General features: G+C 37.2%; 1 protein-coding gene across 2 annotated transcripts in view; it reads left to right on the forward strand.

The window, feature by feature from the left end:
• SNTG1 (syntrophin gamma 1) overlaps positions 1-12759 on the forward strand; it is a 1042376-nt gene that overhangs the window by 744741 nt on the left and 284876 nt on the right. For both annotated transcript variants that reach the window (XM_037803436.1, XM_037803438.1), the window contains exons 7-8: positions 588-631; positions 725-766. In XM_037803436.1, the coding sequence (XP_037659364.1) occupies positions 588-631; positions 725-766 (86 nt within the window). The remainder of the gene's footprint in view (positions 1-587; positions 632-724; positions 767-12759) is intronic.

A 12759-nucleotide genomic window follows, 5' to 3' on the forward strand; every position in this document is an offset into this window, starting at 1 on the left:
GGGGACTGCATAACTCCTCAATTGTTTTGTCAAACGAACGAACAACCAAGTTGCATCCAGTACAGGCAATTACAAAAATAAGTTTTTCAGTTCTCATATGCAATTCAACTCAATTCTTCATATTAAATTTCACTAGGAAAAACAATGAAAATGTATAAACAATAGTTGCATTGACTGAGATAAGTATAGAAATCTAATGTTCAAAAATGCACTTGGAACAGGTTACACAGCTGATGCTTTGAAGGTCCAGGTATCAAAATGTTCTTAAAGAACTTCTTAGAATTCTAAACATATGAGAGAATTTAGTCGTCCATCCAAAATAGTGATACTTCTGGCAACTGTGAGGTCTGAAATGTTTCAACTCAACACAAATAGTTATGTATGTATTTCAAAGTTCAAAGTTGACGGAACTACTTTGTCTCATTTGGTTTTGCATTGCTTGTGAATCTTTTAAGAGGTGAACATATAAAATATTTGAAGTTTTGCTTCCTTTTATCAGTTTTTACTTTAATTAAAAAGCTATTTCATTAGTTGAAGAAGAAAATAGTCAAAGCATAATTAATTGTCTTTTTTGTTGCTATTCATAGCGGAACTTTCAGGACTACTGTTTATCGGGGATGCAATTCTACAGGTATACATTTTATAATTACTTTCTATGTGCAACCAAAATGTAAACTTAATTTACACTGTACCATGTGAAATTATGCTTCTCTTTTCATTGCAGATAAATGGAATTAATGTGAGAAAGTGCAAACATGAAGAAGTGGTGAGTTTACTTTTTCCTGATGTCATAAGTTTCTCTATTTGCAAAACAGGATTCTGTGCTTTGCTGAATAACTATTCCTGTTGTTGATTGGGAAGATGTGACATTGGCCAGTTATGCTATCATATTTTGAATGACTTCTTAATCGATTTTTCCTTATTAGAAAACAGTCGGTAAGTACTATTCAGAATAAATACAATTCAAAAAAATACTTATGGATGGTCATTTGTTATATTTTTCCAGGTTTTCTATTAATCCCTGTGAATAAATGCATGCCCACTAATTATATCTCCAGTTGGAATATATCTCTAAATCTTTGCAAATGTTTAAAGGCTCATAAACAATACAATATATGCTGTAAAATCTCATACAGTAGCAGGGGCAAACAGAAAAGCATATAAAGATTATGTGTGCATGTGTGTGTGTGTGTGTGTATGACAGAGAGAGGGAGAGAGATTTAGAGGAGTCTAGTTTGAATTGAAGCAGAAAGGTTTAGCACTAGGCAGAGTGCTCAGCAATTTTTACAGTGGTGATTTCTTATTAAAATGCAGATTCTGAGCCCTCTTAGATACTCTAATTCATAAGCCTGGGTGGACCTAGAATGTAGATTTTAACAACCACCCAATGTGGCTCCGTTGCAGGTGTTTTCTCTTGGACACTTTGAGAGACACTGGAGGGCTTGGAGGCTTCTGTTGAGGACATAAAGAATTATATAGAAAGGAACAGTGTGGTGTGAGGAATTTTGGAAAATGTCTGTCATGGCTAACTAAACATTCATAGAATCCTCTCTGCATTTATGTATCAGTTCCCACAGGAAAGGTAGAAGAGAAATTATGTTTAAAAGTTAATACTCAAGACTGGTGTTGATGTTGTCACAAGCATTAGGACTGGCGGTGTGATGTGCTGAGCCCTCGAGCATGGGACATGCCCTTATAAAGCTCATTACTGCAAAGGAGAGGCGAAACTTGCATATAATTGTGCCTAAGAGTCTCCCCCTGAGTACCTCTTTGTTGCTCAGATGTGGCCCTCTCTCTCTCTGAGCCACCTCGACAGGTGAACTCGCTGCCCTCCCCCCTATGTGGGACCCGACTCCCAAGGTTGTAAATCTCCCTGGCAATGCAGGATATGACTCCCGGGGATGAATCTGGACCCAGCATCGTGGGATTGAGAATATCTTCTTGACCAAAAGGGGGATGCAAAATGAGATGAAATAGTTTCAGTGGCTGAGAGATTTCAAATGGAGTCGAGAGGTCACTCTGGTGGACATTCTTATGCATTATATAGATAATACCTCTTAGGTTTTAATGTATTGGAATAGCTAGAAGTAAATACCTGAAACTACCAAACTCCAACCCAGCAGTCTGGACTCCTGAAGACGATTATATAATAATGCAGATTACAAGGGGTGACAGTGTGATTGTGAAAACCTTGTGGATCACACCCCCTTTATCTAGTGTATGGATGGATGAGTAGAAAAATGGGGATAAAAACTAAATGACAAATAGGGTGCGATGAGGGGGATGGTTTGGGTGTTCTCTTTTCACTTTTATTTTTTATTCTTATTCTGATTCTTTCTGATGTAAGGAAAATGTTCAGAAATAGATTGTGGTGATGAACGCATAACTATGTGATCATACTGTGAACAGTTGATTGTGCATATCATGGATGATTGTATGGTATGTGAATATATTTCAATAAAACTGAATTTAAATTAAAAAAAAAGTTAATACTCAAGGGTTAAACTCTATGAAAAAATGCTGTAAGCCTTCTGCTTCTCACAATTCTAGTTTATTTGGTTTTTAGATAAATTGTCCTAAGTTAAATGCTATTTGTAGAAAACCGTTCCGATATATTTGCATGCCGTTGCTATGTAATTTCAAGCCTCAATAAGGCAACATCTAGTGTGTGTGAAAAACCACAGTTTCACAAGTAGTGTTATTAAAGAGGATTCTTGATTATGTGCCCTTGGAATTACCAAGCCAGGTTTATTAGTATTATCACATCTCTTATTCTCAAAATCATATTTGGGACCACCAGATTGCCACTCTATGGTGAGCATCATGTAAAATATAAATATTTCAAGTTTCAAGTGTCCTGCAGATATGTACAGAGGAAAAGTAGTACTTTAGAACAGATTTTTAAAAGAACAAGAGTATAGCACATGATGGAGCACTACTCAGCTCTGGAGATTCATATGCAAAATTTAAATATAGCCATGTAATCAAAGATACTTTTAACTTTCCTCTTTTTTCATAAGCATAAAGTAATTTTAAACTCATTATCCAGAGAGTAGGGGAAGAAAGTGTATTCTCGTTTAAAACCACATGCTATTAGATGGTTTCGCGTCTGCAATTTGCTCTTGAGAGGCAGGCAGGACGCATAGACAAAGTGTGCCGGGCTTTGACTAAATGGATTAGTACACCATGAAGGAACAGTCTACACTAATTTAAAGCTGCCTCTTACGGGGCTTATTCCATTTCAAAGAAAAGGAATTTGAGATTGTGCTGAAAATTTTAAGTAATCCTTTACAATAAACTTTTTTATTTTTTTGAGAGGTTTAACCACAGCTGCTTTGAAATATAGGTACTAATATTCTTATTGAGTCACAATCTTTCTCTTTCCAAGAGCGATACGATGCTTTGTCTTCACTGCTAGTTACCTAAGTGATTAGAACTTACACCTTGTGGTAGGTTGAGTTATGTGCCCAGGGGCAAGAAGAAACAAACAGAAAACATGTGCTTTTCCTGTTAATCCTATTCCTATGGGAATGAATCTGTGGTAAATAGGATCTTTTGGAGATGTTAGTTTTAGTCAAGGTATGGTGTCTGAATCAGAATGGTTCTTAATCCTATTATTGAAAGCAAAGGCGAATGAAGAGGAAGTCGGGGAAGGAGAAGGGGAGGAGCTGGAGCTGGAAGTCAGGGGACCTGGGATAGAAAGGAGAGGGTGTCACTCTGTGCTTTGCCATGTGAAGGGAAAGCCCAGGAACCCAAGGGACAGCGTAGCCAGCACTGGGACACCTCACTCTTCAGGGAGAAACACTGCTTTGCTCACACCTCGATTTTGGACTTCTAGTCTCAAAACCATGGGTCAGTAAATTCCCTTTGTCTAAGCCAACACATTGTATGATATTTGTTGCAGCAGTCAGAAAACTAAGACACACCTCAATGGGGCTGGGGTATTAATTAAATGTTTAAGGATGGACTTTCATGGACAGAAAAACAAAACAAAACAAAACAAGCTCAGAGAAGGTCAACCATTTTGAAGTAGCACATGTATCTATGACATTCTTTATTCCAAGTCAGTCAGTGATTCATATGGAGTTCCAAATTAGGAAACAAATTGAGTAGGGGTGATAATATGTCATTTGTGCATCTAACTTTTTAATTCAACTTCTCTATGCATTGATGTTGTTAGATATTCTGCATCATGCCTGTTTTGGTTTGCTAAAGCTGCTGGAAATGGGGATTTATTAGTTTACAAATTTACAGTTCTAAGGCCGTGAAAATGTCCCAATTAAAGGCATCAACAGAACAATACCTTCTCTGAAGAAAGGCTGTTGGCATCCAGGGCTCCTCTGTCAGATAGCAAGACATATGGCGTCTGCTGGTCCTTCTCTCCTGGGTTTTGTTGCTTTCAGCTCCTTGGTTAAGTGGCTCTCAGTGACTCCTCTAAGCTTCTCTGGGTGTTTCTCTCTCTGAGCGCTCTCGGCTTTTCCTGTCTTATCCTCATAAAGGACACCAGTAAAGAAATAAGACCCACCTTGACTAAGCTGGATCACATCTCATTGAAACAACCTAATCAAAAGGTCCCACCCACATTAGGTCTGCACCCATGGCAATGGATTAAAAGAACATGGACTTTTCTGGTTATATAACAGCTATAAACCAACACAATGTTCCTATCAGCTTTACCCTTTGAAAGCCTTTGGCAGTATTCCTGTTACTTCTGTGTCAGCATTATAAGGTTTGAAATATTTAGAAGAGATTTCCCATTTCATCTACCATGGGTAACAGTGAATTTGTGGATGGAATTCTTTATTCAAATTAGATCATCCAAGCATTTGTGACTATTTGTTTCTCATGTTACTAGCCTGGGTGTGCAGTAAAGGTAATTTTGGGCTCCATCCACACCACCCAAGGCATTCTTATCCCTGGAAGACTAAGTTTTGTCATTACTAAAATCAGAACCAGTGCCGAGTGCAACATGAAAGGAAGAAAGCAGAATGCTGGATAAACAGGAATTTAACACCCAGAAAGAGGCATTTATACATCCAGGCTCTGCCACTTACTACCATTTTAATATCAAATGAATGAACTTATCATTTCTTTCTGTCTCTTACGCATCTGTAAAAATGCATAATAATTACTTTTATGAAGACTGAATGAGAACAATGTATATGAAACTCTTAGCATGGATCTGGCTCTTTACAAAAGTTGTATCTTCTAGTCTATCAAATGATGTTGTTGCACATGCTGGCAACCTCCTCTCTCTCCTTCCCTTCAGCCATGCTGTGTCATTGTTGGACAGTACCCAGTTAAGATCGATCTGACCTTTCACATGGGAGGCCCCACAAAGACACGGAGCTGAGGACGCTACTCTGCATCCCAAGCTCCTCTCAGTAAATTCCAGCCAGGCTTTGAACCAGGTTGCCCATGACCAGAGTGGCAATGCTTAGTGAGGTGTCTCTTTTTTCTTTTATTTCCCTATGTGGACATCTTTTGTAGACCATCAGTTGTGCCCTCAAGGCACCAAAAGTCTCTGCCCTTGTTTCCTAGTGCTGCCATAAAAAAGCACCACAAGATGGGAGGCTTAAAACAACAGAGATTGTCTCATGGTTCTGGAGACTACAAGTCCACCATCAAGGTCACTCTCCCTATAAAACCTGTAGGGGAGTCCTTCTTGCCTCTTCCTGGTTTCTGTCATCACATGGCCTTCTGCCCTGGACCTGCTCTTCTTCCCTTCTTATAAGGACACAAGTCATATTGGATTAGGATCCACTCTACTCCAGTGTGACCACATCACAGCTAAATCATATGCAAAGACCCTATTTCCAAATAAGGTCATTCTCTGAGGGACTGGGTTCAAGATGGAACATATATTTTTGGGGAACATGATGCAATCCATAATGGTCCTTCATGTACCAAATTCCTTCACGGACAGCTGAATCTATTGCCAGTGCTGATGTTGTGATTTAGTCTACTCTCCTTACGAATGAACCCTCGACATAGTAAGCTGGTTGTCATCTCTTTATTGATTGATCCATGTATTTCTTTTGCTTAATGGGTAACCTGCTCACAAAACAAAAATCTTCTGAGTGCCATCAACATGAAATTCACTAAAAGCAAGTCCTTTGTGTGATAAAAATGGCCATATAAATAAGTTTGTATATCTCCAGCCATACTACTACATAGGTATCTTTATATATCTTTAACCTTACCAATATTGGGGAATCATTTTTTTTAGAATTTTCTAATTGAAAGAGTATACAAAAATGGATAAAAACAATTAGGAAAGGGCAATAGGAAAATATGCCGATTTACAATGGTACTTAAAATATAACAATGGCAAGCTATCTACACCCCCTAAGAATAAGAGAATAATTTTTAATTTTAGCAGAAGAGTGTTGAAGCATACTGGTTCTAATGCTCAATATTCTTAGAAATGAGAGTCCATTGGTGTAACTGAAATTTCCGTCCAATAATAATTTTAAAATGGAATGAATCATCATTAGGCCAAGCTAGATAGATGGATAGATGATGCTAGAGATTTCCTTCTAGAAGAATATTGTTAGTTTCAGGTTTGAGATTTCTGGGTCTCAACAAAGAGGTTCATCTGGTTTTTGTTTGTATGCTTTCATCGACAGAAAATATTAGATAATTCAAAATGCAAATTACTATTTCCCTAATTCCAAATCTGTGACTTTGAACCAAATTCTATAAAAACTTAAAAATTCACAGTAGAAGGAGTAGCTAAAATTGTGTGAGTTAAAATGAACCACACATACAATGAAAACAAAATATCTTCATTATGTTAAAAAGAATGCAAAACTGCTGATTATAATATTTTAATAGTTAAGATGTATTCTTAACCTATTAAACATTTCTACTGGAATAAAAATAACATGTTCTTTTTTAGCTCTGATTAATCAGAAAAAGGATTACAAGGATTACACCCTATCATCCAAAAATAAAGCATTGGTTTATATATTTGGAAGCATGGGAGATTTTATGAATCACAAAGGAGCATATTAAGGATGTAGTCTTGGCCAAAAAATCATTTTACTTCTTGGCAAAAAGATTTGAGATGTCTTTCAGTTACAAATCATGTTTTACTTAACCGTGAAAAATTAGATAGCTCACAATTTAGAAATAGATTTTTGAACTCTCACTGATTAATACTCTCCTTAAGAATTCTAACCATCATGGGCTCTTTTTATGTGTTTTGCATAAACTACCTCAAAGGAAAGTCACATATGAAATTGTGTAACATTTACTGTTTCCTAGTGGTTTGGGAAATATCAAAGGCAAAGACAAAAAAGATTAAGATAATGCTTATGCTATCTGATTTTGAAAAGAAATAAAATATCCAGAAGTTGCCTCATTTACACTCTCAGGAGTTGCGGCTTTGCTGGACCCACATCTCTGTCCCCTATTTAGGTTACGGATACATCCAGCACTGATGAAATGTTAACGAAATACATGTTCTTTATTCCTGGCTGCTGCTGATTCTTGTCAAGTCTTCATTCATTCCCTTATTTTCTCGAGCTAAGCTGGACAGTGTATATACCTCAAAGACCATATTTTGCATCTTTCCCTTAGTAATGAGAGCAAAACACCAGGTCTGATATCCTATTCCTTGTGCAGTTCTAACCAATTTCCATCTAGAGGAATGGAAGTAAAGGGTTCATACACAGCAGGGGCAACTAGACCCTGTCTTACTGGCTGGAGAAGGAGACTCATGAGGTAGATATGGGCATGCCTATCCTTCATATCCTCCAGCAAAGGCTCTGCTGAGTTACTCACCAGCTCAAGAGGTTGGAAAAAGGATGGGAGATAGGCATTACAGAAATTATATGATTTTCATATATATTTTAAATTTTATTTTCAAAATGATAGTGTCAATCAAACCAAAAAGCAAGCAGTAGAAAGCACATGAGAATGAAAGTTTGAAGACCTCAGTTAATTTTTTTGTCCCAGGTATTTTCCAACGGTGTGACATTGATAATGGGCCTAAATCCCTCTGGCCCTCTATTTTTCTTATCTAAAACATGAAGGGTTTAAAATAGTTCACTCCTAATATCTCCTCCAGCTAATAGGTTCAGTTCTTTCATTTTAAACACACACACATTTCTAGCACTTTCCTGTGAGCGAGAGGATGTATACAAACACTTTAGTCATGGGAATGCAGACGCAATCCTGAGAAGTGTCGCGATTACTCAGATTGGTTTTTGGTTCTGGGTAACATAAGCCCAGAGAACCCATAATGGAGTCCCTGGAAGAGAAGCCATTAGTAAAAAAAAAGAAACAAACCAAAACAACAATAACAAAAAAATCCTGAGGAAAACACCTTTAAAACCTCAGGAAACACGGAATGATTGCATTGCTAATGCTAAGAGGACGCCTTTCAAATCATCTGCACCGCATTGTGCTATCCATGATGTAAGTGACGCCCAGTGCAAACTGTGATGCCCAGCAGGGCTAGTAATGACTGAGTATTCAACACAGGAGTCCAGAGCTGATGGAGACAGAGATACCTGGTGATGGGCAGCAAGGCTATGGCTAAGCACACGGACCCTCCCTCCTCCCCCAGAAACATTAGGTGGTTTTGTGGAAGTTGAGATTCTGTATTTTTATGGGGAAGATAGGAATACATGAGACATCAGTTATACATTCATCTCTCTCACTCAGGTGGGTAGTACTCATTAGTGAATAGAAAATAGCACAAATTTCCCAGATTGGGAAGACTTTCCCATAGACCTGGGGTAGCATAAAGCCTTCTAGGGTTCAAATCTCAACCTGGGCTCTCCTGGAGGTCTTATCACATGGCCTCAGTGGTTCTGAGCTCTCAGGACACTATAAACTACTGGAGGAAATTTGTGCAACAGAGTGATTCTGTGACTCAGAGATCTAGGAATCAGAAAGGAAAAACTCCTAAATCTGGTGAAAGATTCTTATGTCCAAGTCACCCAGCTAGAGAGTGGCTCTTTGAGAGTGGCTCTTTGGATGAATTTAAGGCAGAAAGATAATCTAGATTTGACCACTTATTTCTAAAGATATCTGGGAACCCTAAAGCAACTGCTGAATGCTGTGCTATAGATATTTTCCTACTTCCAGTAAATAGAATCCAGGATTTGCAGCAAAACAACCTATTAATAGACCTCCCTAGGTTTATGGGTGTGGGTATCAAATACCAGAGCACAACCTATTTGACTCTTTAAGGATTGTCTACCACAAGACAGATTTAAGACCTTCCAAAGTGGGAAACATGCAATCTTAAGAAAATCAGTGCAAAGATTTGAGGTTCAATAAGTGTTTTTAGTTCTCTTCCCTCCAGAGACTGTTGCATATGACTGTAGTGGGATTTTTTTAAAAAGTAAAAATTCTAAGGATAACAGAGAAGAGAAGGCAGTGGACAAAGGGTGTCAAGTAACTTTCTAGAAATGCAAAGCAGACAGTTGATTGGAAAATGACCTAGAAGAGCTGAGAAAGCCAAAGTCTGACATATATTCACAGAGAGAACCTGCACAGCCATGCCAATTGTGGCAGTAGGGGCATTAAAAGAGAGAGTTAAGGTGGTTGAGCAAAAACAAGGGGATTGAACTAGAATTGGACAAGCATCTCTGGGTGGGCCCCTGAACAGCAGAGGACATGATAAGGTTCTGCACTGGAATAAAGTGAGACCACATTCTGAATAATTGGTTCCCAGCATTTGCCCTTCTCTCAGCTCCCAGAACACTGGCAGCCAGGGTATAACCACTGAGGTAGGTTTTAGGATCCTTCATTAGTGAAACCTGCCTATGAGAAATGAATACATACCACATTTGGTTAACATCTCTCAGTGAAAGATAGGTTCCTACTAATTACCCTACAGTAGAGCCCAGTGGTGAATAAACCATGTGTCTTGTACTCGAATCTGTCAGTTCACTTTTCAGTGCCTCATTCTTAAATATTGATCAATATTGGAAGATCACCAGCATTTGAAGAAAACCATCAACATTAAGGCAGAAGCTAAAACAAGCATAGAGAGAAAAGAAATTAGGAAGAAACAGTACAAGGTTCAGGAAAAGAACTGAACTTACATAATGCTGTAATATCCACAGAGAGATGTCATAAAATACTATATAGATGAAATGAGGGTTCTATACAAAAGAATATATGGAGAATAATGAAGAGCTCTTGGACATTAGAAGTTGGAATAGAAACATTGACAAAAGCTACAGACTATAAAAAAATTAAAATATAAAGTTTGAAAACCTCTAAAAATGGAATAAAAGAGCAAAATACATGTACAATAAGGAAAGAATATTAGAGATATTCAATTCAGGAGTCCTAACATCAGACTGATAGATGTTTTATGGGAAAAAAAGAGCTGCTATTACCAAAGGAATGATAAAAGTAAATTATCTAGATTAATGGATATGATGAAGATAACAAAATAACAAGAAAAAGAAAATGAAGAAACACTATCTGTGCTTCTTTTGAAATGGCATCACATTTGGTATTATTTTGCATTTCCCTAATGACTAAGGATATTGAGCATCTTTTTCATGAGTTTACTGGACAGCCCAATATCTTCTTTTTTAATTAGGTTATTTGACTTACCATTATTCATTTTTAAGGTTTTTTTTTTTTGTATTGTGGATACAGCTCAAATATATGGCTTGCAAAGATCTCCTAGTTTGTTGGCTGTTCACTCTCTTGATATCTTTTGAAGCTCAAAAATTTTTATTGTCATTACATTCACTTTATTGATTTTTAAATTTTGTCACTTGGGCTTTTGGCATCCTATCTAAGAAATCTTTGCCTAATCTATGGTAATAAATCTTTATTGCTGTTTTCTTCTAAGAGTTTTATAGATTTTGCTTTTAAATTTAGGACTATGATTAATTTTGAGTTAATTTTGTGTATGGTGTGAAGTAAGATAAGGTGGATATCCAGTTATTCCAGTGCCATTTTTTGAAAAGATGATTCTTTCCCATTAAATTGCCTTGGCACTTTTGTTGAAAGTGAATTAACCCTAAATGTAGGAGTTTAATTCTAGATTCTTGATCCTGTTCCGTTTAATCTATTTGTATACATGCTGTATCAGCAACATATTCTTGATTATTTAACTTTATAGTAACACTTGGAATCAAGAAATATAAGAACTCCAACTTTGCTCTTTTACATGATTTTTAAATAAACTTTTCATGGTAGAAAAGTCTTAGTTTCACACACAAGAAAATTGCAAACATAGTACTGAGTGTTCCCATATGATCTATACCCAGTTGCCCCAATTGTTAACATATTACATTGGTATGGTACCTTTGTTAGATTTATTGAACAATATTGATACATTAACAAAAGTTCACACTTGAGATTAAGATTTCCTTTTTTACCTAATTCCCTTTGATTGTTCCAGGATCTGATCTAGGATATCACGTTGCATTTAGTCATCATCTCCTTAGACTCTTATTGTCTCTGACAGTTTCACAGATTTTCCTTGTTTTTGGTGACCTTGATGGTTTTGAAAAGTGCTGGTCAAGTACTTTATAGAATGCTTCTCAACTGGGATGTACCTGATGTTTCTATCATGATTAGACTGGGGTTATATGTTTTGGAAAAGAAGACAACAGTGGTAAAGTGTCATTCTCTTCACAACAAAATAAATGTGCATACCTTCAAAGTGATGTCACTGCTGATGTTGACCTTGATCACCTGGCTGAGGTACTGTTTGTCTGTTTTCTCCACTGTAAAGCTATTCTTTTCTTTCCTTTCCATACTGTATTCTTTGAAAGAAGCCATTAAGTGCAGCCCACACTTAATAACTTAAGGAAGGCCCCCAAGAGGGCCAAGTTTCTACATGAATTATTTGGAATTCTTATGCATGGCAGATTTGTCTATTCACTCCAAATCATTTATTTATTCAATTATTTTTAATATCAGCATAGACTCATGGATAATTATTTTATATTTTGGGTTATAATATGATATTTTATTTGTTTTGTTACTCAAATGGTTCCAGCTTTGGCCACTGGGAGCCCTTCCAGTTAGTTCCTATGCCCTTTTGACACACCCTCCAATGGTGTTTTTGTTTAATGGTTGGTTTGTAGAACACTTCCTACTTCTGGCACTGCAAAATGCTCTATGTTTATCTTCTCATATTTCCTGCCACAGTATAGAATCAGCCATTTCTCCAAGCAGAACTGCTTCTCTTTATTGGAGAATGATGTTAGAAACCAAAGTCTGGGAACTAGGTGTGCTCACTGCTGCTGGAACGGTGATGGATTCTGCGCCTCCTCCAGATGACAAAGCCAAGAAAGATACGGATGTGTACTAAACTAGTGTATATATGCATATCTATAAATGTATCCGTAGTTAAACATCTGTATCTACATTAAGCTAAACATGAGTTCATACCAATATCTTCAACTTAGCCCATTACCAAATGATCCATTTTAGCCTCACCCCCTTGCCTATCTGTCAACTCCTACTCCAACAGTGCGGGACTTGGCTAAGCCATCTGACACCCATTTACATAATTGTTCAATTATAGTATACATGCATAGCAATATCAGAACTGGTAACCCTACCCCAATGGGAAAAATCTTTTTCAAGTGGAGTAGAGCACTTGAGTGCAGCTCCTTTGGCCTTTAATATGACAGACTCCACTCATTACCAAAATTGATTAGGTCAGCACCATTTCTCACATCTGCTTCAGTGATGTTGCTTCTTACATTTGTAATACAGTTATATTCTTCAGTCACATCACATTAGCCCCCAACCTCCTAAATT

This window comes from Choloepus didactylus, chromosome 14 (assembly GCF_015220235.1).
Source record: "Choloepus didactylus isolate mChoDid1 chromosome 14, mChoDid1.pri, whole genome shotgun sequence".
In the NCBI taxonomy this organism is placed as follows: domain Eukaryota; kingdom Metazoa; phylum Chordata; class Mammalia; order Pilosa; family Megalonychidae; genus Choloepus; species Choloepus didactylus.